The sequence below is a fragment of the Pan paniscus genome, chromosome 19 (genome assembly GCF_029289425.2).
Source record: "Pan paniscus chromosome 19, NHGRI_mPanPan1-v2.0_pri, whole genome shotgun sequence".
In the NCBI taxonomy this organism is placed as follows: domain Eukaryota; kingdom Metazoa; phylum Chordata; class Mammalia; order Primates; family Hominidae; genus Pan; species Pan paniscus.
This window is the reverse complement of record NC_073268.2, coordinates 57,929,097-57,955,139: the sequence shown is the minus strand read 5'-3', so window position 1 is coordinate 57,955,139 and position 26,043 is coordinate 57,929,097. Positions and strand designations below refer to the sequence as shown.

Here is a 26,043-nt window from a genome sequence, read left to right as displayed (position 1 = left end):
CAAAGAGCTTTGAAAACAATGATATGCCATAATATAAACTTGGTGATAATTTATTGGTAAGTGTTTTTTCTTAGAAAAATAGTTCAATGTGTGGGAGACTGAGGCGGGTGGATCACGAGGTCAGGAGATCAAGACCATCCTGGCTAACGTGGTGAAACCCCATCTCTACTAAAAATACAAAAAAAATTAGCCAGGCGTGGTGGCGGGAACCTGTAGTCCCAGCTACTCGGGAGGCTGAGGCAGGAGAATGGCGTGAACCCTGGGTGGCGGAGCTTGCAGTCAGCCGAAATTGGGCCACTGCCCTCCAGCCTGGGTAACAGTGCGAGACTCCGTCTCAAAAAAAAAAAAGAAAGAAAAGAAAAATAGCTCAGTGTATTTCACCCTGTTTCATGCTTATTGCTGTTTCAGACATTATAAAGAGGAAACGTAAGTTATTGTAATAACAGATAATCTCATGATTTTCTAAGAAAAGCTCTGTAACTTCTTTTTTTTTACCACTGGTGTTTTGAAATAAGCCTCTTTTATATTTATATGTTTACAACACAGAAGTAATTGTGGTTTGGTGGAAGAGCTCTAGAAGTAAAGTAAGGGGACCTAGGGAAAATCCTGCAACTTGCATATTTTTTGACCTCTCCTTTCAGAATTGTGATATAAATGAGTTCAGTGATACATGTACAAGTGCTTGGTACAAGGCCAGGTGCAGCGGCTGATGCCTGTAATCCCAGCACTTTGGGAGGCCGAGGTGGGTGGATCACTTGAGCCCAGGAGTTCCAGACCAGCCTGGGCAGCATGGCGAAACCCCATCTCTACAAAAAGTACAAATAAATTTAGCTGCGTGTGGGGGTGTGTGCCTCTAGTTCAGCTACCCAGGAGGCTGAAGTGGGAGGATCACCTGAGCCCGGGAGGCCAAGGCTACAGTGAGTCTTGATTGCGTCACTGCCCTCTAACCTGAGTGATGGAGTGGAGACCCTATCTCGAAAAAAAAAAAATAGCTTAATATAATGCTTAGATTTAGCATTTATGAATAAATGTAATTCTTATATAACTGATGAGAAAAATGTTAGAAAAATTAATAGCTATAGAATATTCTCAGGAAAAAAAGAACTTAAAGAACGTTGGAACATTTCCTCTGTCCAGATATATGCAAAGCTACAGCTTTTACTATAGGGTGGTGTATAGGTTAGATGTCAGAGTGTAAAGCCAATTTTTTAATGTAGTCAAATTTATTAATCTTTAATGCCTTTGAGTTTGCTGTAATTTGGAGACCGTCTTTTCCAATTCTGAGATGCTTAAAAATTCTGTAGTTATTTATGTTCTACATTCATGGATTCATTGTCTTCAAATAAACTTATGAAGTTTTGGGAATTTATGCTCTATGAGGTTTGAAGTTTCGATGGAATATTTTTTTCCAGTTGGATATCCACTTATGGCAATCTTTTCATTGTATACATGTACAGGTTATTTAATTTCAGAGAAAATCATAATCTGTCATTTTATTGAGTGCTACTGAATGTTTCCTTTCTTACTTAGATTTCTCATAGGCATCAGAAAGAAAAGGATCTCTTTCATGAAAATTGCATGTTGCAGGAAGAAATTGCCTTGCTGAGACTGGAAATAGATACAATAAAAAATCAGAACAAGCAAAAGGAAAAGGAATATTTTGAGGACATTGAGGTTGTGAAAGAAAAGAATGATAACCTTCAAAAAATTATAAAATGAAATGAGGAAACATTAACAGAAACAATACTCCAGTACAGTGGACAGCTGAACAATCTGACAGCTGAGAACAAAATACTCAATTCTGAACTGGAGAATGGGAAACAGAACCAAGAAAGACTAGAAATAGAAATGGAATCATACCGTTGTAGACTGGCTGCTGCTGTACGTGACTGTGATCAAAGTCAGACAGCAAGAGACCTAAAACTTGATTTCCAGAGAACAAGACGTGAGTGGGTTCGTTTACATGACAAAATGAAGGTTGATATGTCTGGCCTACAAGCTAAGAATGAGATTCTTTCTGAAAAACTTTCTAATGCTGAAAGTAAAATTAACAGGCTACAAATTCAGCTCCATAACACAAGAGATGCTCTTGGAAGAGAGAGTTTGATTTTGGAACGTGTGCAAAGAGACCTCAGCCAAACACAGTGTCAGAAGAAAGAAACTGAACAAATGTACCAAATTGAACAAAGCAAACTGAAGAAATACATTGCCAAGCAGGAATCTGTAGAGGAGAGATTATCTCAACTACACAGTGAAAATATGTTGCTTCGACAGCAACTGGATGATGCTCACAAGAAAGCTAACAGTCAGGAAAAGACAATCAGTACTATCCAAGACCAGTTTCATTCTGCTGCCAAAAATCTTCAAGCTGAGAGTGAAAAGCAGATTCTTTCACTACAAGAGAAGAACAAGGAGCTGATAGATGAATATAATCATTTAAAAGAAAGAATGGATCAATGTGAGAAAGAGAAAGCAGGAAGAAAAGTAAGTATTAAGAAAGATAAAATATTTTTCAACCTTCCTGAAAGAAAATGTAAAGTAATATTTGGTTATGGCTAAATGTTGTATCTAGTTGAATATAAAGTGTATAGATCATAAATGTATTTGCTGTATCAGCCTAGAAATGTACCAGTGAAAAAGAAGTTAAACCTGAAAGATGCTTTACTTTGCATAAAGAAATTGTGTCACCTATGAAATTTTAAGTTCAGTTACAGTGTTAATAGGTACAGACTAATGCTCATGATGTAGTCTTATGCTGCTGAAATGATCATTGCAATGCCTTTATGTGGCCATGTTTTAATACCATGATGAAGCAGATAAACAGAAATGCTCATATCTGACATGAGTATTTTGAAATTAAGATTCAGTGGGGAGGGTTGCTTTGACCGTTAATTCCAGATTTCCCAGGTGAACTGAAGTATACTGCTGTATCTCATAATACTTTTCCTTCAGTAATTTTGTAATGTATTTAAGTTGGTATAATTTTATTTTTATTCATATCAATTTGACTTAAATCTGAGACGATTTCAGTCTCAAATTACTTGTTATGACCTCTCAATTCTTTAAAGGCATTTACTTTTTTTTTTTTTTTTTTTTTTTTGAGATGGAATCTTGCTCTGTAAGTTTTGTATTTTTAGTAGAGACGGAGTTTTGCCATGTTGGCAAGGCTGGTCTCGAACTCCTGACCTCAGGTGATCCGCCCGCCTTGGCCTCCCAAAGTGCTGGGATTACAGGCGTGAGCCACTGTGCCCGGCCTAAAGGCATTTACTTTTTATTAAATCATAATTTGGGACAGATGTAAATTTCAGCAAAGCCATGTTACATTTAATCTTACCACTGGTATTTATAATTTACTTTGAATGTTTTTACAAAGAATTTGCTCATAATTTTCATTTCAAGGCTCACTGCCTATCATTCGGATATAACTTTGATAGTACAAAGGTAACTGTGGCTATCTGTGATTTATTTGTTTGGCATTGAGTCCCATTTTCAAACTAATCAGAAGTGGCAGGATTCACATATAGCAGGAATGGACTGAATCGGTGAGACAGTTGTAGGAGCTGAGATCAGGAGGGAGGTAGAGGCCAGGTTACCTAGGGCCTCAAAGGCCATTGGAATTTTACTTGTATTGTGAGATAGGAATCTTTTAGAAGGATCTGAGCAGGCAATTGAATATGCAAGGAACTCTGAGGTTGATTTGAGCTTCTAATAAAAAACAGGGAAAACATTTTACCAGTGTGGGATGTACCACCAGCAGCCCCACCCACGTATCAAATTCTTTTTGAGACTTCAGTAGGTTGTTAAGCACTGCAGATGTTTCAGGGAAGAGTGAGTAGTGGGCTGAATCTATTGCCTAAGTTAACAGAAAACCGATTTGGCAGGAAGATAACACCTTCTTTGTCCTTAACTAAATTCAGTAATAAACAAGAATGTGTGCACATGAGGAAAAGAAGGTGAATCATATATGTGTTGATGTTTTTCAAAGTATATAAGTTAGAGTTAAATCTTACTACCATAATTTGATAATAAGGTGATTTATAAATCAGTAACAAAAAATACCTTCACAGGTAGTTATGAGAGAATTCCAACAAGAATGGACCGATCTCCTAAAACAACAACCTACGTCAGAGGCTACCTCACGTTGTCACATTAATTTAGATGAGACACAGGATTCAAAGAAGAAATTGGGTCAAATCAGAAGTGAAGTATGTATGAAACATAACATGTCAACAGTTAATCTATAGGTGGTGAAATAATGTCAGATGTTTTAGGATACTGATTGCAGTGGATATCTTTCTTTTGTATTTTTATTATAATTCATTTTATTATAATTTAATTATCTTTATAATACACTTGTTTCTTAACCTCTGGCTTTCATTCTGTCCTTTTCTCCTCATAAGTACATACATTTTAAAAATAAGGATCATTTCCAAAGATCCTTAGGTAAATTGGGAATTATTCAGTATTCCTCACAGAAGTTGAGAGGCTTTTTTTTTTTCCTGTGAAGTAGTATTTTTTTAGTGATTTCTCTATTGCCATGGTGAGGCAAGCCAGATTAAATTATAGGATAATGTTTAATAGAATGTTCCAGAAAATTGTCTTATTTCTTATCTTTACTTTTGTGAATGGGTACAGAATCTGTATATATTTATTTCATGAATTTCAGGATAACTGGTACAGAAAGGCCATAGTACTGTTCTCCAAAATGCAAATGTTTTAATTTACAAACTACTTGAAATGTTAGGTACTTCCTTTATTTTCCTTTCATTTTAAATATATTGTGCTTTTTTACAAATCATGTATAGTATGTACATCCAAAGTAGAGAATTAAGAGATATATCTAGATTCTACCACTGAATTTTTAAAAACAAGTTTACTGAGAGAGAATTCTCATACCATGCAGTTTACCCATTGAACGTGTACAATTCATGGTCTCTTAATATATTCACGGAGTTGCATAACCATCACCATCATCAATTGTAGGACATTTTCATGACCCTGAAAAGAATCAGCAATCTATTTTGTTTCCATAGATTAGCCCATTCTGGACACCACGTATCAATTGGATCACACAATGTGTGGTGGTCTTTTGTGACTGGCTTCTTCTACTTAGCATAACATTTTTAAGGTTCATTGTGTTGTAACATGTATCAGTATTTAATTTCATCTTATTGCTGAGTAATTTTCCACTGTATGCACATACCACTAATTTATTTAGCCATTCATCCATTGATGGACCTTTGGGTTGTTTCCATGTTTTGGCTATTATTAATCATGCTGCTGTGAACTTTTATTTACAAGTTTTTGTGTTTGTATATGTATTCCTTTCTCTCGGGTATATACATGTGAGTTGAATTTCTGGGTCATATGGTAACACTATGCTTAACCTTTTGAGGAGCTGCCAGTCTGCTTTCCAAAGTGGTTGCACCATTTTACATTCCCATCAGCATTGTATGAGGGTTCTAATTTCTCCACTTCCTTGCCAACATTTTTCATATTTTTGATTGCAAAAGGATTCCAACCTAGAGGTATGAAGTGGTACCTCATTGTGGTTTTGATTCACATTTCCCTAATGATGAATGACTTTAAGCCTCTTTTTATGTGCTTATGAGCCACTTGTATATCTTCTTTGGAGAAATATCTGTTCAAATCTTTTGCCCACATTAAAATTGGGTTGTCCTAAATTTCTGAATTTTAAGAGTTCTTTATATACCCTAGGTGTAAGTCCCTTATCAGATATGTTTCCAAATATTTTCAATGGCTTTCCTTTTTATTTTCTTTTTTATGATTTATTATGTTTTTAAAATTTATATAATTTTAAATTGTAGAGAGAAGGTCTCACTATGTTGTCCAGGCTGTTTTTGAACTCCTGAGCTCAAGCAATCCTCCCACCTCGGCCTCCCAAGTGTTGGGATTATAGGTGTAAGCCACCATGCCCAGCCTCCTTTTCACTTTCTTGATGGTCTCTGTTCAAGCACAGAAGTTTCACATTTTGATGAAGTCCAGTTAATTTTTGTTTGTTTGTTTTGCAGTCACAAAGATTTATGGCTATGTTTTCTTCTAGGAATTTTATAGTTTTAGTTCCTACATGTAGCGGTTCTATTTTGTTACTTTTAGATATGACATTTGGTGAAGTCCACCTTTATTCTTTTGCATGTGGATATACCGTTTTCCCAGAACCATTTGTTGAAAAATCTATTCATTTCTCATTTAATTTTTTTTACACCCTTGTTGAAAATCACTTGACCATAAAAGTGTGTGTTTGTTTTTGGATTCTCAGTTCTAATATACTGAGCTATGTCTATCCTTATGCCAGTAGCAAATCACATTTTAGGAAAATTCATTTTCAGTCCTGTTGCTTATTACCAGTTGTCTTATGTAAGAATAGAAATTCAAGTAGTAGAATGTCTTTAATTTCACTTTTTGCTTCTTGAAGGAGTGTATGGCCAGCTTATGCCTTGCTGACTCCATGACATGATGAGAGTCAGGCTTACGAAGACAGATCCCATTAATTTTTTTTCTCCAGTCATATCTTTTGTCTCTCACCCAGTGCCTCTCTCTTCATTCCCATTTCCATCAAATCTTGGTCACAGGATATGCTGACTCCATCTACTATTTACTGCATTATGTTTTTATTAACTCATTGTAAGTCATAGAGTCATGTGTAGATTTTAACTATCTATGAAGGGCAAGATTAAGTCTAGGCTGTCATCCTTCCTCATTGGAAATTGAGCTAATTCATCATGTTGCAGTTTACAGTTAGATACTCTTTTGACCCAGCACCTGGTTCTCTTGTACACTCCCGGAGCTGAATCCTCTTCTTGGCACAGATACTACATTCTCAGAAACCAGAGTTCCCTGCATTTACCTCCTTTTGCTTAAATAGAGATGCATAGCTATGCTTTTGTAGTTCAATACATAATTCATTGAATAAATACTTCAACCCATTCAAAGAACAACTTCCAGGAGTGCAGCAACTGGAAATCAGGTCATGTCCAGGCATTTATCAGAAACAAATGGTTGAATTAGTTGTATGAATTTCAAAATTTCAGAGCCAATTTGTATGATATGGAGAAGCATTTTGATACAACATAAAGATGAGATGCTCTTCCCTTCTCCATACAAATGAGCTTGAAGTAAGGTAAAGGGGAAATTGCATTTAATAGCTTAACACTCAAAGGACACTACATTTTTACTTCTGAGATTGTTAAAACTGATTCCATAATATTTTGTTAATTTTCTCACTGAGGAAATGGAAATGAAGATTGAATCCTAGATTGATTAATAAATATCCAAAGCTGCTTATCACTTTTAGAATTTCAGTTCATTGAAATCAGGTACAATGTCTGATTTTTGGTTATTAATCAAATATTTCTGGTATTTTCAACTTTATACTTCAAATTATATATCTCCTTCGTTCTTCATCTTCCTTATTTCATAACTTGGGGGACAAATTCTAAAAGCCTCACTGGCTTAGTCATCAGAATTTGTAATCGAAAGGAATTTTTTCTAAACTTCCTCTGCAGTAGTTCTTACATCCTTCTCCTGGTTGTCTGCTGCTTCCCATTAGAGTTGTTTGCCATTAATAAATTAACCTCAACATTTTTTAGATCTGACTTTAAAGGAGACTAATTTCTACTGGGTATGTTATTCTATTTCTTGTTGTCTCCTTGTTTAAATTTATTTTTCTGGTTATTTTTTCCTAACAAATTACCCAAAGTTGAGTGGCTAAGAACAACATTCGTTTAGTTCACCAATCTGTGGCTTGGGAAAACCCTGGCCAGGACAGCTTGCCTCTGCTCCCTTCAGCTTCACTTGGGATAAATCAAAGGCTGAGGGACTAGAATCATCTGAAGGTTTGTTCACTAAGATGTCTGTTGCTGATGGTGGCTATTGGTTGGAACTTTAGCTGGGGCAGGTTGCCCAAATATGTACATTGGAACTCCTAGGCTCTCTTTGTGGCCTAAGCTTCCTCACAACATGGGGGCTGGGGTCCAAGGGTGAGCAGTCTGCGGTAGAGAGCCTCTTCTAACGTAATGTTGGAAGCCACATGGTTATCACTTTTAACACTTTCTGTTCATTAGAAGCAAGTCACTAAGTTTCACCCATAGTCTATATATAGGATGAATGATTTTGCTTTTATTTTTATTGATGTATTTTTTTTTAGACATGGTGTCTTATTATGTTACCCAGGCCGGCCTTGACCTCTATGGCTCAAGAATTCTTCCTGCCTCTGCCTCGCAAGTAGCTGAGACCACAGGAATGTGACACCACACCTGGCTTCCTTCGATTTTTTGTGGACCTGTATAATTGTACATATTTATGGTATACACAGTGATATTTTGATAATGTGTAAACAATGTATAATGGTCAAATCAGGCTAATTAATATATTCCATCACCTCAAACATTTACCATTTCTTTGTGTTGTGAACTTTCAAAATCCTCTCCTCTAGCTTTTTAAATATCAGCTAGCCAAGCCAGGTGTAGTAGCACACACCTGTAATCCCAGCTATTTGGGAGGCTGAGGCAGGAGAATGGCTTGAACCCCGGAGGCGGAGATTGCAGTGAGCTGAGATTGCACCACTGCACGCCAAGCCTGGGTGACAGAGCAAGACTCCGTCTCAAAAAAAAAAAAAAATTAGTTAACCATATTCACCCTACAATGCAACAGAACACTAGAATTCATTCCTCCTATGTAACTGTAATCTTGTATCCATTAACCAGCCTCTCCCCATCTTCTACTCCCCTGTACCTTTCTCAGCCTCTAATACCCACAGTTCTACTCTCTACTTCCGTGAACTTTTTTTAAATATTAGCTCCCACATGAGTGAAAACATACAGTAGTTATTTTTCTGTGCTTGAATTATTTCACTTAGTGTCACTTAATGTCCTCATCCATGCTGTAAATGACATGATTTTATTCTTTTTTTTATGGCTGAATAGTATTCCACTGTGGACATATACCACATTTTCTTTACTCATCAACCACATTGATCTGTTGATGAACATTTAGGTTGATTCTGTATCTTGGTTGTTGTGAATAGTGCTGCAATCAACATGGGAATACTGGTATCCCTTTGATATGCTGATTTTCTTTCTTTTGGATAATACTTAGTAGTGGGATTGTTGGATCATATGACACTTCTATTTTTAGCTTTTTTTTTTTTTTTTTTTTAACTTGAAACACAAACGCTTTATTTAAAGGAGCATCTCAATTCCGTGTGGCGGACAAAAAAAGGAGCAGACTGTGACAGACCATTCCCATCGGCCAAGTGGTCGAACCCGACATCCAAGACCCAGCGAGCAGTCAAGCTCAGCGCAACCTCTGGGCTTCTCGCTCTGACTCCAAAAGGGTGAGCACGTCGCCCTCGCGCACGGGGCCTTTTACATTGCGGATGATGGATCGGCTCGTGTCGTCCATGAATTCCACGCGCACCTGCGTGCACTGTCCCTGAGAGCCGGTCCTGCCCAGGACCTTGGTGACCCTGGCCAGCTTGATAGGCTGCACACGGCTGGTGTCCATGATGGCGGCGCGGCGACGGTCTGGCGGAGAGCTGTTTTTAGCTTTTTAAGAAACTTCCATGGTTTTACTAGTTTACATTCCCTCCACGAGTGCATAAGAGTTTTCTTTTTCTCTCCAACCTCGCCAGGATTTTTTACTTCTGGTTTTTTTGTTTTTTGTTTTTTGATTTTTTTGATAGTAGCCATTCTGTGGTGAGACGATATCTTATTTGGGATTTTGTTTTCATTTTCCTGTTAGTGACGTTGAGTACTTTTCCATACATTTGTGGACATTCGTATGTCTTCTTTTTAGAAATGTCTATTTAAATTCTTTGTCCACATTTCAGGGGGGATTATTAACAATTTTTACTGTTGAGTTGTTTGAGTTCCTGGCATATTCTAGATATTAGACCTTTCTCAGATGAATAGATTTGTAAATATTTTCTCCCAGTCTACAATTGTTGGTTGTTTCCTTCACTTTGTTGATTGTTTCCTTTGCTGTGAAGAAACCTAATTTTAATATAGCTTTACTTATGTATTTTTGTTTTTATACCTGTGCTTTTTTTTGCATATGCCCGTGATAACTTAGCTATAAAATCTTTGCCTTGACCAATGTCCTGAAGCATTTTCCATATATTTTCTTGTAGTAGTTTTATAATTTTGGATCTCATGTTTAAGTCTTTAATCTATTTTGAGTTGATTTTTGTATATGGTGAAAGATAGGGACCTGGTTTCATTCTTCTTTTTACAGATACCCACTTTTCCCAGCCCCATTTGTTGAAGAGAGGGTTCTTTCCCCAATGTATGTTTTTGATACTTTTGTTGAAAATCAGGTGTCTGTAAATATGTGGATTTATTTCTGCGTTCTCTATTCTGTTCCATTGGTTTAATTTTCTATTTTTATACCAAGACCTTGCTCTTTTGGTTACTGTAACCTTGTAATATATTTTGAAGTCAGGTGGAGTGATGCCTCCAGCTCTGTTCTTTTCCCTCAGGCTTGGCTTGTATAGTCTAGCTTTTTTGCAGTTCCATATGAATTTTAGGATTGTGTTTTCCATTTCTGTGAAGAATGTTATTGGTGTTTTTTTATTGCAAGTTATAAAGGGCATTTTATTTTTATCTTATTCTTTCTCTTTCTTAACTTTCAGATTAAGGGAGTACATGTGCAGGTTTGTTACACAGGTATACTGCATAATGCTTAGGTTTAGGGTGCAGTTGAACCTATCACCCAGGTAATGAGCATAGTACCTGGCATGTCATTTTTCAACCATTGTCCAACCCAGTCCCCCTTCTTATAGTCCCCACTGTCTATTGCTCCCATCTTTATGTCCATGTGTACCCAATGTTTAGCTCCCACTTATAAGTGAGAACATGTAGTATTTGGTTTTCTGTTTCTGCATCAGTTTGCTTAGGATAATGGCCTCCAGCTGCATCCATGTTGCTGCAAAGGGCAGTGTTTTGTTCTTTTTATAGTTGCATAGTATTCCATATTGTATATGTGCTACATTTTCTTAATCCAGTGCATCATTGATGAGCTTCTGGTTTTATTCCATATCTTTGCTATTGTGAATAGTGCTGCAGTGAACATTGGGTGCATGTGTCTTTTTGGTAGAATGATTTTTTGGTGGTGGGAAGTGGATATTTAACCAACTAATGGGATTGCTGGGTTGAATGGCAGTTCTACTTTTAGTTCTGTGAGAGAAACCTCCAAACTGCTTTCCACAGTGGCTGAACGAATTTACCATTTTCTCCAATAGTGTATTAGAATTCCCTTTTCGCTGTAGCAGCTCTGCCAAAATCTGGGTTGTTGTTGCTTATTTTTTGACTTTCTAGTAATAGCCATTATGTCTGGTGTGAGATGGTATGTCATTGTGGCTTTGATTTGCTTTTCTCTGATGATCAGTGATGATGAGCATTTTTTCATATGTTTGCTCTCCACTTTTATGTCTTTTTTTGAGAAGTGTCTGTTAATGTATTTTGCCCACTTTTATATATTTTTTTAAATTCTTGTTTGTTGATTTAAGTTCCTTATAGGTTCTGGATATTAGAACTTTGTTCAATGCATAGCTTGTAAATACATTCTTTCATTGTTTAGGTTGCCTATTTAGTCTCTTGAATGGTTCCTTTTCCTATGCAGAAGCTCCTTTGTTTAACTAGGTCCCAATTTTTGTTTCTTTTTTTTTTTCTTTAACAAAATTTTTACTTAATAAATGGTTAAAATCGCAGTGCCAAAAATACATTCACATTTAGCAATTTCACTGAAAGGAAGAAACTACAGAATGCACGGTTTCAGAAAGCTATTTTAAGTTATTTACAAATAAAGTATCTAAAACTCAAAAACAGGCTGTATATGCTATATCTAGTTTATCCCTTCCCGAACAAAATTTCTGTTATTTGGGCAAATTCTTAAATCATGATTTAAACCGTAATGGTTACAAACCACAAACACATCCATCCAAAGACTGAAACCGTTTTTGTCTGGTCAGTGGCAAAACTGTTGAAAGGGCAATAGTTGAAGCTGTTGGGTTTTATATAGTGTGAACTCTGATAAATATTCCTACCAGGACTAAAACACAGCACACTTTGCAGGCATGGCTGACTCACAAAGGTTGTAACAAACAAGAACTACTCTTCACTCGACACCATGGCTCAGAGGCCACCGAGAAGCACGAGTGACTGACAGCTCCTCTGCTTACAAACGAATGAAACCCAAAGTGGATGTCGTTCTCACAGCACTGAAAGTGCTTCAGGACTCACACTGATCCAATACTAACTTTCTTCCCTATTTTACACATATTTTTCTACTGTCCAGTGGAAATCATCTTCTGTTTTGGCTAAACAACAAATACTAGTTTATAACAGGAATGGTAAAATCTGTGAGAATTCTGCTCAATTTAATACAAGATCACTACTTTCTTTAGAATGGTTTCTGCGTGTTTCTATGTCACCCTCTGTATTTTTAGCTTCCAGTTTCCTGGTAAGGAATAAGTTCTCCTTCCCAGTCACACTCGGGGTCATTTACACGTTTCTGGGATGCCCTCGCTCGTCCATGGAGGCCAGGTGCGTGCAGTGACTCACTCTGCCTCTTCCCTCTTCTCAGGACCAGTCCCCGAACCTTCTGCCTTGCAGATCCTCCTGTTTCCGCCACACTCTCGCGCTCGGAAGCGAGCTCCTGGATCATACAGCTGCAAGGCTGGCTGGTCCTTGTTTGCCAGTTGCTCTTTTATGGGTGCTGGACTGTCGTCACACCTCTGCGCTCTTCCCAGTCTCTCCATGGCCTCCCCCGGAGCCCCGCTGTCCTGGCTCCCCTTCTTCCCTCTGTCTTGGCCAGGTCCTTTCCCCCATCTCTGCTCATCCTCACTCCTTCTGGAAAGCCGGTCAGGCTCGTGGTGAGCTCTGTGCCTCCTGCCATCATCCACATGGTGTCTTTGTGCTTCAGATTCTTGTTCTTGAGATCTCTCCACATCCCTGTGCTCTTTATCACTGCCGCTGTGTGACGTCTCCTGGGGCTCCTCCAGCGAGCCTTCCACGGGCCTGGCTTTTACGACTGCACCGGGGGCACAGGATTCCTGCTTGCCACCTCCAGTATCAATCTCCTCTCCTCTTTCTTTTGGTTTCTCTGTGGTTGGTTCCTCTCCCTTTTCTGGTTTCTTAAGAAGCTTAACCCTTACTTCTTTCTCTGCAATTTTCTTCTGTTTATCTGTCTCTTTTTTTTTTTTTTTTTTGCATCTTTCTTCTTTTCTTCTTCTTTTTTCCTCTTCCTGCAAACGTTTCTTTTCTAACTCTCTCCTCCTCCGTTCTTCTCGCTTCTCTTCTCGAATTCTCTGCTTTTCTAATTTTCTATTTTTAATATATTCCAAAAGAAGTGTGGTTCTTCTAGCAATGAGCTCTCTTGTCTTCGCCTCCATCTCCCCCAGCAGAGTCTCAGGGTTGGCACTGGTCTTCTCTTCCTCCACACAGTAGGTTTCTAAAAACGTCTTATATTCTGGATCTTTGCTGTCAAGGAAGATATATCCATCAAAACGATCTCTAAAAAGAAGGATGTCATCAGGATTCCTAAAATTAATGTATGCTCTTGAGTAGAGATGAGGATAAAGACTCAGGTCGGCGGCGAAGAACTCGAAGTAGTCGTGTGCTGGCAGCGGGCGCAGCTGCTCCTCCAGCTGCTCCTTGGTGAGGCCCGGAGGCAGGGGGCAGATGACCACCTGCGGGGAGCGCGCGGCCGTTCCCACCGGGGCGGAGCGTGCACAAGGAGCTCAAAAGGCACCGCGTACCGCGCTGGGAGGCCCGGCCCCCGCCCCTCCCTCCTCTCCCTTCTCTCCCTCCCCTCCCTCCCCTCCCTCCCCTCTAGGTCCCAATTTTTCATTTTGACTTTTGTTGCAATTGCTTTTGAGGGCTTATTCATAAATTATTTTCAGAGGCTGCTTTCTAATAGTGTATTTCTTAGGTTTTCTTGTAGGATTTTTATAGTTAGAGGTCTTACTTTTAAGAATGTAATTCAGCTTTCATTAATTTTTGTATGTGGTGATAGCTGGGGTCAAGTTTCATTCTTCTGTGTATGGATAACCAGTCATCCCAGCACCATTTATTGAATAGGGAGTCCTTTCCCCATTGCATATTTGTGTCGGCTTTGTCAAAGACCCAATGGTTGTAGGCATGTGGCTTTATTTCTGGGCTCTCTGTTCTGTTCCATTGGTCTATGTGTCTGTTTTTGTGCCAGTACCGTGCTGATTTGTTTAGTGTAGCGTTTGTTTACTGTAGTATAGTTTGAAGTTGGGTAATGTGATGCATCAGGCTGGATTCTCTTTGCTTAGGATGGCTCTGGGTGTTTGGGCTCTTTTGTGGTTCCATATGAAATTTTAGAATAGTTTTTTCTAATGCTGTGAAAAATGACATTAGTAGTTTGATAGGAATGGTATTGAATCTGTAGATTGCTTTGGGCAGTATGGCCATTTTAATGCTATTGATTTTTCCAATTCATGAGCATGGAATGTTTTGCCATTTTTTTGGTGTCATCTATTTGGTGTCATGATTTTTTTCAGCAGTGTTTTGTAGTTCTCCTTGTAACCACCTTTCATGTCTGTAGTTAGATGCATTCCTAAGTATTTTGCTTTTTTGTGTGTGGCTATTATAAATTGGATTACATTCTTGATTTGTCTCTCAGCTTGAACTTTATTGGTATATAGAAATGCTATGGATATTTTTACATTGATTTTCGTGTCCTGACTGAAGTCATTTATCAGTTCCAGGATAAATTGGCAAACTCTTTAGAGTTTTTTAGGTACAGAATCATATCATCAGCAAAGAGAGATAGTTTGGCTTCTTTTCCTTTTTGGATACCTTTTCTTTCTTTCTTTTTCCTGATTGCTCTGGCTAGGAGTTCCAGTACTATGTTGAATACATACGGTGAGAGTGGGCATCTTTGTCTTGTTCCAGTTGGCAAGGGGAATGCTTCCAACTGTTTTTGTTCTTTTTTCTTTAATTTTTTTCTTTACTATTTTATAGAGACAAGGTCTCACTGTGTTGCCCAGCCTGGTCTCAGACTCCTGGCCTCAAGTGATTCTCCTGTCTTCGCCTCCCAACATGCTGGGGTTACAAGCATGAGCCACTGCACTTAGCCCCCACTTCCAGCTTTTGCCCATTCTGTATGGTTTCAGCTGTGGGTTTGTCATAGAGTGGCCTTTATTATTTTGAGGTCTGTTTCTTTGATGCCTAATTTGTTGGGTGTTTTTTTCATGAAGGGATGATGGACGTTATTGAAAGCTTTTTTGCATCTTTTGAGTTGATCATATGGTTTTTCGTTTTCATTCTGTTTATGTGGTGAAACACATTTATTGATTTGTGTACTTTGAACCAATTGCATCACAAAAATAAAGCTGACTTGATTGTGGTGAAGTAAGTTTTTGATGTGTTGCTGGATTTTGTTTGCTGATATTTTATTGAGGACTTTGGTGTCTACATTCATTGGGGATATTGGGCTGTAGTTTTCTTTATTCATTGTGTCTTTGCTGGCTTTTAGTATCAAGATGATGCTGGCATCATACAATGAGTTAGGGAGAAGTATCTCCTCAATATTTTGGAATAGTTTCATCAGGTTTGTTAACAGCTCTTCTTTGTATGTCTGGTAGAAATTGGCTATGAGTCAGTCTGATCTGAATCTGTTTTTGGCTAGTAGGTTTTTTATTACTGATTCAATTTCAGAGCTTGTTATTTGTCTGTTCATGATTTCAATTTCCTCGTGGTTCAATCTTTGTTGGTTTCCAAGGATTTATCCATTTCTCCTAGATATTCTAGATTGTGTGTATACAGTGGTGTTCATTGTAGTCTCTGAGGATCTTTTGTATTACTGTGGGATTGGTTGTAATGTCATCTTTGTTGTTTCTGATTGTGCTTATTTAGATGTTCTCTGTTATTTATTTATTTATTTATTCATTTATTTATTTATCTAGCTAGTAGCCTGTCAGTATTTTCATCCCTTCAAAAAGCCAACTTTTGGTTTCACTGATCCTTTGTATGGATTTTTGGGCCTCAAGTTTTCTCAGTTATGCTCTAATTTTATTTATTGCTTTTCTGTTGCCAGCTTTGGGGTTATTTTGTCCTTGTTTTTTAGTTCCTCTCGGCACAGTGTCAGATTGTTAATTACAGATCTGTCTAACTTTTCAACATATTTGTTTTGCACTATAAGCTTTCCTCTTATGCTGCTTTTGCTGTATCCCAGAAGTTTTGGTATGATGTTTCTTTTTGCTTATTACAAATCATTGTTTGATTTCTGCCTTAAATTCTTTCTTTTCCCAAAGTCATTTAGGAGCCAGTTGTTTGATTTCCATGTAATTGTGTGGTTTTCAGAGATCTTCTTGATATTCATTTCTATTTTTATTGCACTGTGGTCCAAGAGAATGGTGTTGTGTGATTTCATTTTTTAAAAATTTATCATGACTTGCTTTATGGTCAAACATGTTGTTGATCTTGGAGTATGTTCTTTGTGCAGATGAGAAAAAGGTGTATTCTGTAGTTGTTTGGTGGAGTATTCTGTAGATGTCTGTTAGGTCCAATTAGTCAAGTGTTAAATTTAAGCCCAGAATTTCTTTGTTAGTTTTTTGTCTCAATGATTTGCCTTAACACTATCAATGAGATGTTGAAGATCCCCACTGTTATTGTGTGACTGAGTCTTTTGGTAGGTCTGGAAGTACTTGGTTGTTTTTGAATGTGGGTGCTTCAGTGTTGGGTGGGTATGTATTTAGGATAGGGATGTCTTCTTGGCGAAGTGAGTCCTTTATCATTGTGTAATGCCCTTCTTCATCCTTTTTTTGGCTGTTGTTGGTTTAAAGTCTGTTTTATCTAAGAATAACAACCCCTTGCTTTTTGCATTTTATTTGCATGACAGATCTTTGTCCATCTCTTTACTCAGAGCCTGTGGGTGCCATTACATGTGAGATGTGTCTTTTGAATATAGCAGACTGTTGATTCTTATGGGTTTGTTTTATTTTAATTCAACTTGCCACTCTGTGCCTTTTAAGTGAGGCATTTAGACCATTGAATTCAGTATTAACATTTATATGTGAGATTTTGATTCCGCCATGATGTTTTTAGCTGTTTGCTTTGTACTCTCGATTGTGTAGTTGTGTAATAGGGTCTGTGGGCTATGTACTTAGGTGTGTTTTTGTGGTAGTGGGTATTGTTCTTTCTTTTCCATATTTAGAACTCCTTAAGAATCTCTTGTAAGTCTGGTCTAGTGGTAATGAATTTCTTTAGTGTTTGTCTGGAAAAGATTGTATTTCTCTGTCACTGATGAGGCTTAGATTGGAGTGGTATGAAGTTCTTGGCTGCAATTTCTTTAAGGATGCTGACAACAGGCCCCACTTTCTGGCTTATAAGGTTTTTGCCAGAAAGAGGTCAGCTTTTCACCTGATGCAGCTGTTATAGCTGCCTGTGAGATTTTTCCTTTCACGTTGACCTTGGAAAGTCTGATGGGCTGTGTATCTTGGGGACGGTTGTAGAGGTTCTCTGAATTTCTTGAATTTTTCCATCAACCTCTGTAATGAGATTGGGGAAATTTCATGGACTATATCCTCAGATATGTTTTCCATGTTGCTTCCTCTCTCTCCTTCTCTTTCAGCCATGCCAGTGAGTCATAGATTAGTGTCTTTACAAAATCCCACATTCCTCAGATGTTTTGTTCATTTTTAAAATGGTTTTTTCTTTATTTTTGTCTGACTGGGCTGACTCAAAAGACTGGTCTTTGAGCTCTGTAATCCTTCCCTCCGCTTGGTCTCATCTGGTTTTGAAGGTCCCTCCTGTGTTGAATTTTGCAGCTCCAGAAGTTCAGTTTGATTCTTTTTAAAAATGGCTCTGTCGTGTTTCAACTTTTGGATGGTTATACTGGCTTCCTTGGATTGGATTTCAACTTTCTCTTTAATCTCATTGAGCTTTGTTGCCATTGAGATTCTGAATCACATGTCTGTGATAAAGCATGTCATTACACTTTAATCTGGTGAGAATTTATAGCTGGGGAGCTTGTGTGATTTTTTGGAGGTAATGAAATGCTCTGATTTGTTGAATTGCTAGAGTTCTTGTGCTGATTATTCCTCCTCTGAAAATGCTGATGTTTCTTTATCGTTTTGAAATTCCTGTCATTTGGATGGGGATTTTTGTTTTTATGTTCTTTTTTTTCTCTTGAGGGTTTGTGGTGTGTATTGTGTGTAGTTGATTGGCCTTTTTTTCTGGGTGGTTTCAGATGGCCAGGACTCTACACAGGTTCCTTCCTTGTGGCTACTTTCCTGCATTGGGTTTCACAGATGTGTGTTGAAGGTATATAATGATTTTTGTTTGGTGGTGTAATTCAGTCTGCAATCCAGGAGATGGTGCTCTAGAGTACGGGCTGGCATGCCTCTTTTCTATTTCAGCGTGTTGGCAGCAGTGCTCTGGGGAAGGGGGAGAAGTAGGATTGGGAAGGCGAGAGATAACCCCCTAACCAAATCAGTTCCTGGAACTTGGGAGAGCCCCCTCCAATCACTGGTGCCACACCTGAATTTTGAGGGCTGCACACCTCCCACCCTTAGGGCAGCGGCCCAAGCCAAAAGTTAGGTTGCCGAGAGACCTACAACTCTCTGGGGACGTGCTGGTTGTCTGGGCTTGGTAGAGTCAGAGCAGGTTGTAGAGTATGTCTGCGGATCCGCAGGTCGTCTGTTGATATAATGTGGGTCAAGGGGGGAGGATCCCCGGGCAGGGCTGTGGTTCTGTGGGTGTGCACCTGGTGTGGTACCTGCAGCCCAGGGTTTTTTGCCCAGCAGATGGCTGTGGGGAGCACTTAGCTCGCACTCACCCAACCAGGCCTCCCTCCAGTGTCTGCCCCCAGGGCAGGCCCAACTAGGTAGTTTTGTCCCCCAGCCTTCCGTGCCCAGATCAACTGGACTGTTAGCTGTTTCAGGCAGTGGTGCTCCCTCAGGCAGAGGCTGTGGACAGACAGGTTACACCCTTCCTGGACAGATCTTGTAGAACAGGGTCCCCAACCTCCAGGTGGCAGACCAGTACTGGTCTGTGGCCTGTTAGGAACTGGGCCGCACAGCAGGAGGTGAGGGGAGGGCTGGTGAGTGAGCATTACCACGTGAGCTTTGCCTCTTGTCACATCAGCAGCGGCATTAGATTCTCATAGGAGCGCGAGCCGTGTTGTGAACTGTGCACGTGAGGGATCTAGGTTGCGTGCTCCTTATGAGAATCTAATGCCTGACGATCTGAGGTGGAACAGTTCCATCGCGAAACCATCCCCACCCCACCGTCTGTGGAAAAATTGTTTTCCACAATGCCAGCACCTGGTGCCAGAAAGGTTGGGGACTGCTGTTGCAGAGGGAGCACACCCGGCTCCCACACTGGCATATGAACTTGGGCCCTCTCTTCTCGGCATTGTGAGAGAGAAAGCTACTCCTCTTCTTGAGCTCAGGCCACAGATACCAGCTCAGTATACTTGAGCAGTGTGCTTGAATCCTGGGGGTATTGAGACCAGGTTCATGACTTTGTCTTCTGGTCTCGTGGGGTTGAGCTTTGGCTGTGCTGAGGGTGGGGGCTGAACTGCTCCCAGGCCTCCGGCAAAGCACTCAGATGGGGCAGTGGAGGCTGTGCTGTGTGCTTACCCTTGCGTGAGTAGCTAGGCAGGGGCCTTGGGAGGGGCTGGTGGACAAGAAGGTACACAGACCAGATATGCTGCAGTCCCATGGTAAATGCAGCCCTACTGTCTTCTGGCCTGGCAGTAAGCAGGAGCTAGAGTCACTCAGAGCAAGATGGAGAGCCTTGGGGGGATGGGTGCCTATGGTCATGTTTTGCTGCAGCTGTACCAGGTGCAAAACCTTCTGGGCTGTATGCGGGTTTGAGCTCTGCCTCTGCCTATTCGTCAGCCAGTTCCTCTTGCCAGTTCAGATGTCTGTGTGGGTCCAGGGATCTCTGGGAGCTAGTATCCCAGAGTTCGTTGGTGGGAGTGTGGTGCTGCACAGTTCCTTCACCCACCCCTTCCTTAGTTTCTGGATTGGGAGGTAATCCTAGTGCTTGGTGACTCTGTGCAGGCTTCCCAGATTTATTCCTCTTCAGCCTTGATGCCTGCATTACCTATCAAATTTCAGTGTTTTCTCTCCAAAGACCTACTCCAAGTGTGATAATTTACTTGATAGTTTGGTTTCTCTCTCACAGAGAGGCATCTCCTGGCTGCATGTGGTGAGCATCTTGTCTTCCCCTAAAAACATCAAAATTGGTATTTAATAGAGCTTGCATTCAGTCTGTAGACTGCTTTCAGTAATAAGGTCATTTAACCAATATTCTTCCAGTCCGTGAGCATGCAATATCTTTCCATGTTTGTGTCCTCTACAATTTCTTTTGTCGGTGTTTTGTAGGTTTTTGTTTTGTTTTGTTTTGTTTTGTTTTTTAAAGCTCTTTACAAAATCTCTCTGGTTAACTTTATTCTGAGCCATTTTATTATTTTGTAGCTAGAATAGTGGGACGGCCTTCTTGATGTCTTTTTATGCTAGTTGATTATTAGTGTATAGAAATGTTACACATGCTATTGGCATTATTTTTGTATGCTGATTTTGTGGCCTGCACCTTTGCTGAATTCTTTAGTTCTAACAGGCTTTTTTGGTGGCGTGTTTATGGTTTTCTGTATATGAGATCAGGTCATGTGCACAGGGAGACAATTTGACTTTCTGTTTTCCAATCTGGATCCCCTTTATTTCTCTGACAATTTTTGTATCTGCATCCTTCAGGGATATTGGCATGTAGTTTTCTTTTGTTGTTGTGTCTTTGTCTGGGTTTGGCCTTAGAGTAATACTGACCTTTAGAATAAACTAGGAAGATTTTGGAATAATTTATGAAAAATTGGTGTTAGTTTTTCCTTAAAAGTTTAGTAGAATTCAGAATAGCTTACCCAGTTTTAGACCTTTCTTTGTTGGTAAACTTTATTACTAATTCAATTACATTACCGTTATTGGTCTGTCCAGGTTTCCTTTTCTTCTTGGTTCATTCTTGCTGGTTATGCACTTCCAGGAATGTATCCATTTTCCATACGTTTCCAGTTTGTTGGCATATAGTTGTTCATAATAGTCTCTCATGACTCCATGTATTTCTTTGCTATCTCCTTTTATGTTTCCCTCTTTATTTACTTGAGTTTTCTCTTTTTTCTTGTTTAATGTAGTTTGCAGTTTTGCTTTATTAGTCTACCTCATTCAGTTCTGCCCTGCCTTTATCATTTCTTTCCTTCTACTACATTTGAGTTTTGGGTCTGTTCTTGCTTTTTTGGTTTCTTCAGGTGTATTGTTAGGTTGTTTATTTGAAGTCTTTCTCTTTTTTGGATGTAGCTGTTAATTGCTATAAATTGCCCTCTTAGTGCTTCTTTTGTCACTTTCTATAGGGATTGATTTTTTTCCCCATTTTCATTTGTTTCAAGATATTTTAAATTTTTTTTCTTAATTTATTGATTGGCCCAGTTGTTCATTCAGGAGCATGCTGTTTAATTTCCATGCATTTGTACAGTTTACAAAGTTTTTGTCGTTACTGATTTCCATTTTTATTCCATTGTGGTTTGAGAAGATATTTGATATGAGCTTTTAAACTCAATATATGGTCTATTCTGGAGAATGTTCTATGTGCTAATGAGAAGAATGTGTATTCTGCAGCTTCTTAATACAGTGTTCTGTAAGTGTCTGCTAGGTCCATGTGGTCTATAGTGCAGGTTCATTTCGATGTTTCTTTGTTGATTTTCTGTTTAGATGATCCCTTCAATGCTGAAAGTCAGACTATGGAGTCCCCATCTATTATTGTACTGGAGGCTATCTGTCTCTTTAGTTTCAGTGATGTTTGCCTTATATATCTGTGTGCTCAGGTATTGAGTATATATACCTTTATGACTGTTGTATCCTCTTGCTGAATTGATCCTGTTATTATTATATAATGCCCTTCTCTTTCTCTTTTATGTTTTTTTTTTTTTTTACTTAAGATCTATTTTGTCTGATATAAATATAGCTACTCCTGTGTGCTTTTGGTTTCCATTTGCATGGAATATCCTTCCATCCTTTCACTTGCAGTCTATGTGTCTTTACAGGTAAAGTGAGTTTCTTGTAGGCAGTGTATTATTTGGTCTTTTTTTGTAATCCATTCATTCTATCTATATCTTTAATTGGGGAATTTAAATCACGTATATTCAAAGTTTTTATGATAGGTGAGGACTTACTCCTTTCATTTATTAATTGTTTAGTGATTGTTTTGTCTATCATTTGCTCCTATCTTCCTCTTTTATTGTTTACCTCTACAATTTGCTGGTTTTCTGTAGTGATAATGTTTGATTCCTTTCTCTTTTTCAGTTCTGTACCTGCTGTACCAGTGAGTCTTACAGTTTTTTGATTTTCATGGTGGTAGACATTGTCTTTTTGCTTCCAGATTGAGGACTCCTGTAAGCATTTCTTGTAGGATCAGTCTAGTGGTGATGCATTCCTTCAGGTTTTGCTTGTCTGAGACGTTATTTCTTTTTCAGTTTTATTTATTTATTTATTGGAGACAGAGTCTCACTCTGTTGCCCTGGCTGGAGTTCAGTGGCATGATCTCAGCTTACTGCAACCTCTGCCTCCCAGGTTCAAGCAGTTCTTGTGCCTCAGCCTCCTGAGTAGCTGGGACCACAGGCATGAGCCACCATGCCTGGCTAATTTTGTATATTTTTAGTAGAGACAGGGTTTTGCCAAATTGCCCAGGCTGGTCTTGAACTCCTGAGCTCAAGCAATCCCCCCACCTTGGCCTCCCAAAGTGCTAGGATTACAGGGATGAACCACTGCACCTGGCCCCTCTTTTTCAGTTTTAAAGGATAGCTTTGCTAGGTATAATATTCTTGACAGGCAGTCTTTTTCTTCCCGCATATTAAATATATCATGTCATTCTCTCCTATCCTCTAAGGTTTCTGCTGACAAATATGCTATTTGATATGGATTCCCTTGTATGTGACTTGGTGTTTTTCTCTTGCTCTTTGTCTTTGACTTTTGACATTTGACTCTGATGTGCCGCAGAGAAGACATTTTTTATTGTATTTCTTTGGGGATCTTTGAGACATCTGTATCCAGATGTTTACATCTCTCACAAGACTTGGTAGTTTTTCAGCTATTATTTCATTAGATAGGTTTTCTGTGCCTTTTCCCATCTCTTCTCTTTCTGCAACTCCCAATATCTGAAAAAATTTTGGCTCATGATGGCCCATATATCACATACACTGTCTTCATTCTTTTTATTTTCTTTTTTTTCTTTTTGCTTTTTGTTTGCCTGGCCTCATATAAAGACCTCTCTTCAAGTTCAGAAATTCATTCTTCTCCTTGATCTAGTCTATTGCCAACATTCTCAGTTGTTTTTATTTTATGTATTGAATTCTCAGTTCCAGGATTTCTGTTTGGTTCCATTTAATGCTATCTTTTTCATTGTTGAATTTCTTATTTAGATCATAAATTGTTTTCCTGATTCATTTGTATTACCTATCTTTCCTATCAGGAATCTTTCCTGATTCCTTTGTATTATTGTGTATCTCACTATGTTTCCTTAAGATCATTATTTTGAATTTTATAGGTTTTGTTTTCTTTGGGATCTGTTACTGGAGAATTACCCTGTTCCTTTGGAGGTGTCATGTTTCTTTGATTTTTTGTACTTCTTGTGTCCTTAATGTTGGTAACTGTGCAGCTGGTGTAACAGTCACTTCATCTAGTTTTAGGGGTTGACTTTTTTCTGTAGATGTATCTATGTTGTTGGTTGAATATGGTGCTCTGGCGTTGATGATGGGTGGGTGCATTGGTGTGGTCTCCATATACTTATGCTTTCTTCTGCTGTAATCAACATCAGCGTCTGTAAGTTCCTCAGTGGCTTACGGTGTGGTTGTTAGTAGCAGGGGATGCTGTGGTGAGGCCTTGATGGTGATGGGGAGGACAGCAGGCCAGTCCTCAGGCACATTGATGGCATACACAAGGATGTATGTGTGATTGGCAGCACCAGGCCATGCTTCCCAGTTTTTGGTGGCAGTGGGTTACCTGAGTGGGCTGGCCCTTGGGCCTCCAGGTGGTGTGTGCTGGGATCAGAGGTGGCAATAGCAGGCCAGGCCAAAGGACCTTGGTGACACTTGTGGCACTGGAGATGACAGTAGCAGCTGGGGGCCGGACCTTGGATCCCTTGGTAGCATGCATGGGCACTGGTAGTGGTGAAAGCAGGCTGCGTGGGCATTTCTCTGGCCCCCTATGAGGAACATTTAGGTGGGTACCTAAGGCAGTGTGTGGAGCAGGCTTGTCCACAGGTTAACTGAAGACACGTGCAGGAGCCTTTGCCAGTGGCTGGTGAGGCAGCCCTGTCTTTATGCTCCTGGATGCCACGTGCAGGTGCCGGTGGGGCAGTAGGACTCTCCTTGGTATTAGTGGTAGACGGGGCCTGGGTAAAGGCACAGAGGCCTGGGTGGGGTGGGCTGCTCCTCAGGGTCCTGGACAGTGTATGTGAGCACTGATAGCAACAATAGCAGCAGCAAGCAAAGTGGCCTTGTCTTCAGGCTCTCATATGGCTCACATGGGCGCCACCCCTGGTGGGTTTGACAGGCTTGTTCTCAGGCTCCTGCATGGTACACTTGAGTGGGCCAGTCCTCCGGCCTCCTAAAGGTATGTACAGGTATGCACAGCACTGCCCCTGAAGGGGATAGGGCTGCTGCTGGTGGCAGTGGTGTCAGTCAGGTGGCTCCTAGGCTCTAGACAGCACACGCTTAGGATCCCTTTGACCTAGAGTAGTTTCCCTGGTGGGCTATTAGGTGACCACCTATTTCCACAGGTATATGGTGCTGTGGGGCTAGGGATTTGGGGGAATCGGTCCTGGTTTTGAGATGATCCTGGCTGGGCTGGCTACCTCAGTTCCCTTTCCTTCTGTCATCAGAGGATCCCTATCAATCTCCTGCTGAATTCCAGTATACTCTCTTTGATGTCTTCCTCAAGGTGTGGTTACCTACTTGCTGTTTTGGTTTTTCTTTTTGAAAGAGGTGAGTGCTGGGTATTCCCAGTCAGCCATCTCGATGATGTCTCTGTCTATGCTGTGCATATTAAGGAATGTATAGACATGTTTTAAAGCCTGCACAATTGACCCTATAACTATAATTTAAAAGATTTCTACCACTTGAAAAACACACTAATTTCTAATTATTACCTCTCACCCCACACACAGGTTTTATTTAATATGGCAGCAGACTCAGGCTTAAAGTGCAAGATCCTAACCTCCCACCACACACACACAAGTTTCATTTAATATGGCAGCAAGCTCAGGCTTGAAGTGCAACATCCTACCATCTTTATCACAGCCGGTAGGGATGCACCCTGGGTTGTGGTTTCTGCGGTATAACCCCTTGAGTGCATTTCTTGTCAACACAAAGACGTAAGAACTAAAGGGACAACTTGTCTACCACTCACCCACCCAGCATTCTCCTAAACTGCCAGAGACCCTCCTGTTGAACAGAGAGAAAATGGGAGTCACAGAGGGAATAATATTAGACCATAGAAATTCTGAAATACAGCCTGATGTGTGCTTCCACTTACTTGATTTGGACTTCATGGGAACCATCCTCTGTGGCTTTTTGTGGTACCTTCTTGGCTCTTTGTTGTATCCTTTTCATAAGCAATGACCTGTGTTTTCAGCTAAGTAGTTTCTTCAGCCAGCTTCCTCCCTGTAGAAGCTCTTAGGTCCTAAGGCCTCTTTTCATTTTTACTGTCTTGTTGTCTTTTAAGCCAAGCTAGCAAGCAGTGCTATTGTTACTATAATTCTCTTAGAGTCTCTTGTGAATTTTACTTGAGTTCTTGTCATTGGAAAAACCACTTGTCCCAATCTCTTTGAGATAAGCACTTCACCTTGTGCTTCCTGTGAAGGAAGCACACTGTTCTGTGTAGTAGGACAGTGCCTTAAGATGCGTATACCCTTAAGATCTTTAAGGGAATTTGAGGCACCACCTTAAATCTTTCTAAGGTCTTAAAATAGAGCCTTACACTGACAGTCTTGGCTTCACCTTCAGACT

General features: G+C 39.7%; 2 protein-coding genes and 1 pseudogene across 2 annotated transcripts; 1 reads left to right on the top strand and 2 right to left on the bottom strand.

Annotated features, from left to right (window-relative positions):
- Window positions 1-26,043, top strand: part of LOC117976538 (coiled-coil domain-containing protein 144A-like) — a 104,907-nt pseudogene that overhangs the window by 44,185 nt on the left and 34,679 nt on the right.
- Window positions 9,187-9,585, bottom strand: LOC129394397 (small ribosomal subunit protein eS28-like). Its single transcript, XM_063598726.1, has one exon. It carries the CDS (start codon window positions 9,523-9,525, stop codon window positions 9,316-9,318), a length of 210 nt encoding a protein of 69 aa, XP_063454796.1. The 5' UTR covers window positions 9,526-9,585; the 3' UTR covers window positions 9,187-9,315.
- On the bottom strand, window positions 11,992-15,124 carry LOC117976449 (regulator of nonsense transcripts 3A-like). Its single transcript, XM_055101572.3, has one exon. It carries the CDS (start codon window positions 13,409-13,411, stop codon window positions 12,578-12,580), a length of 834 nt encoding a protein of 277 aa, XP_054957547.2. The 5' UTR covers window positions 13,412-15,124; the 3' UTR covers window positions 11,992-12,577.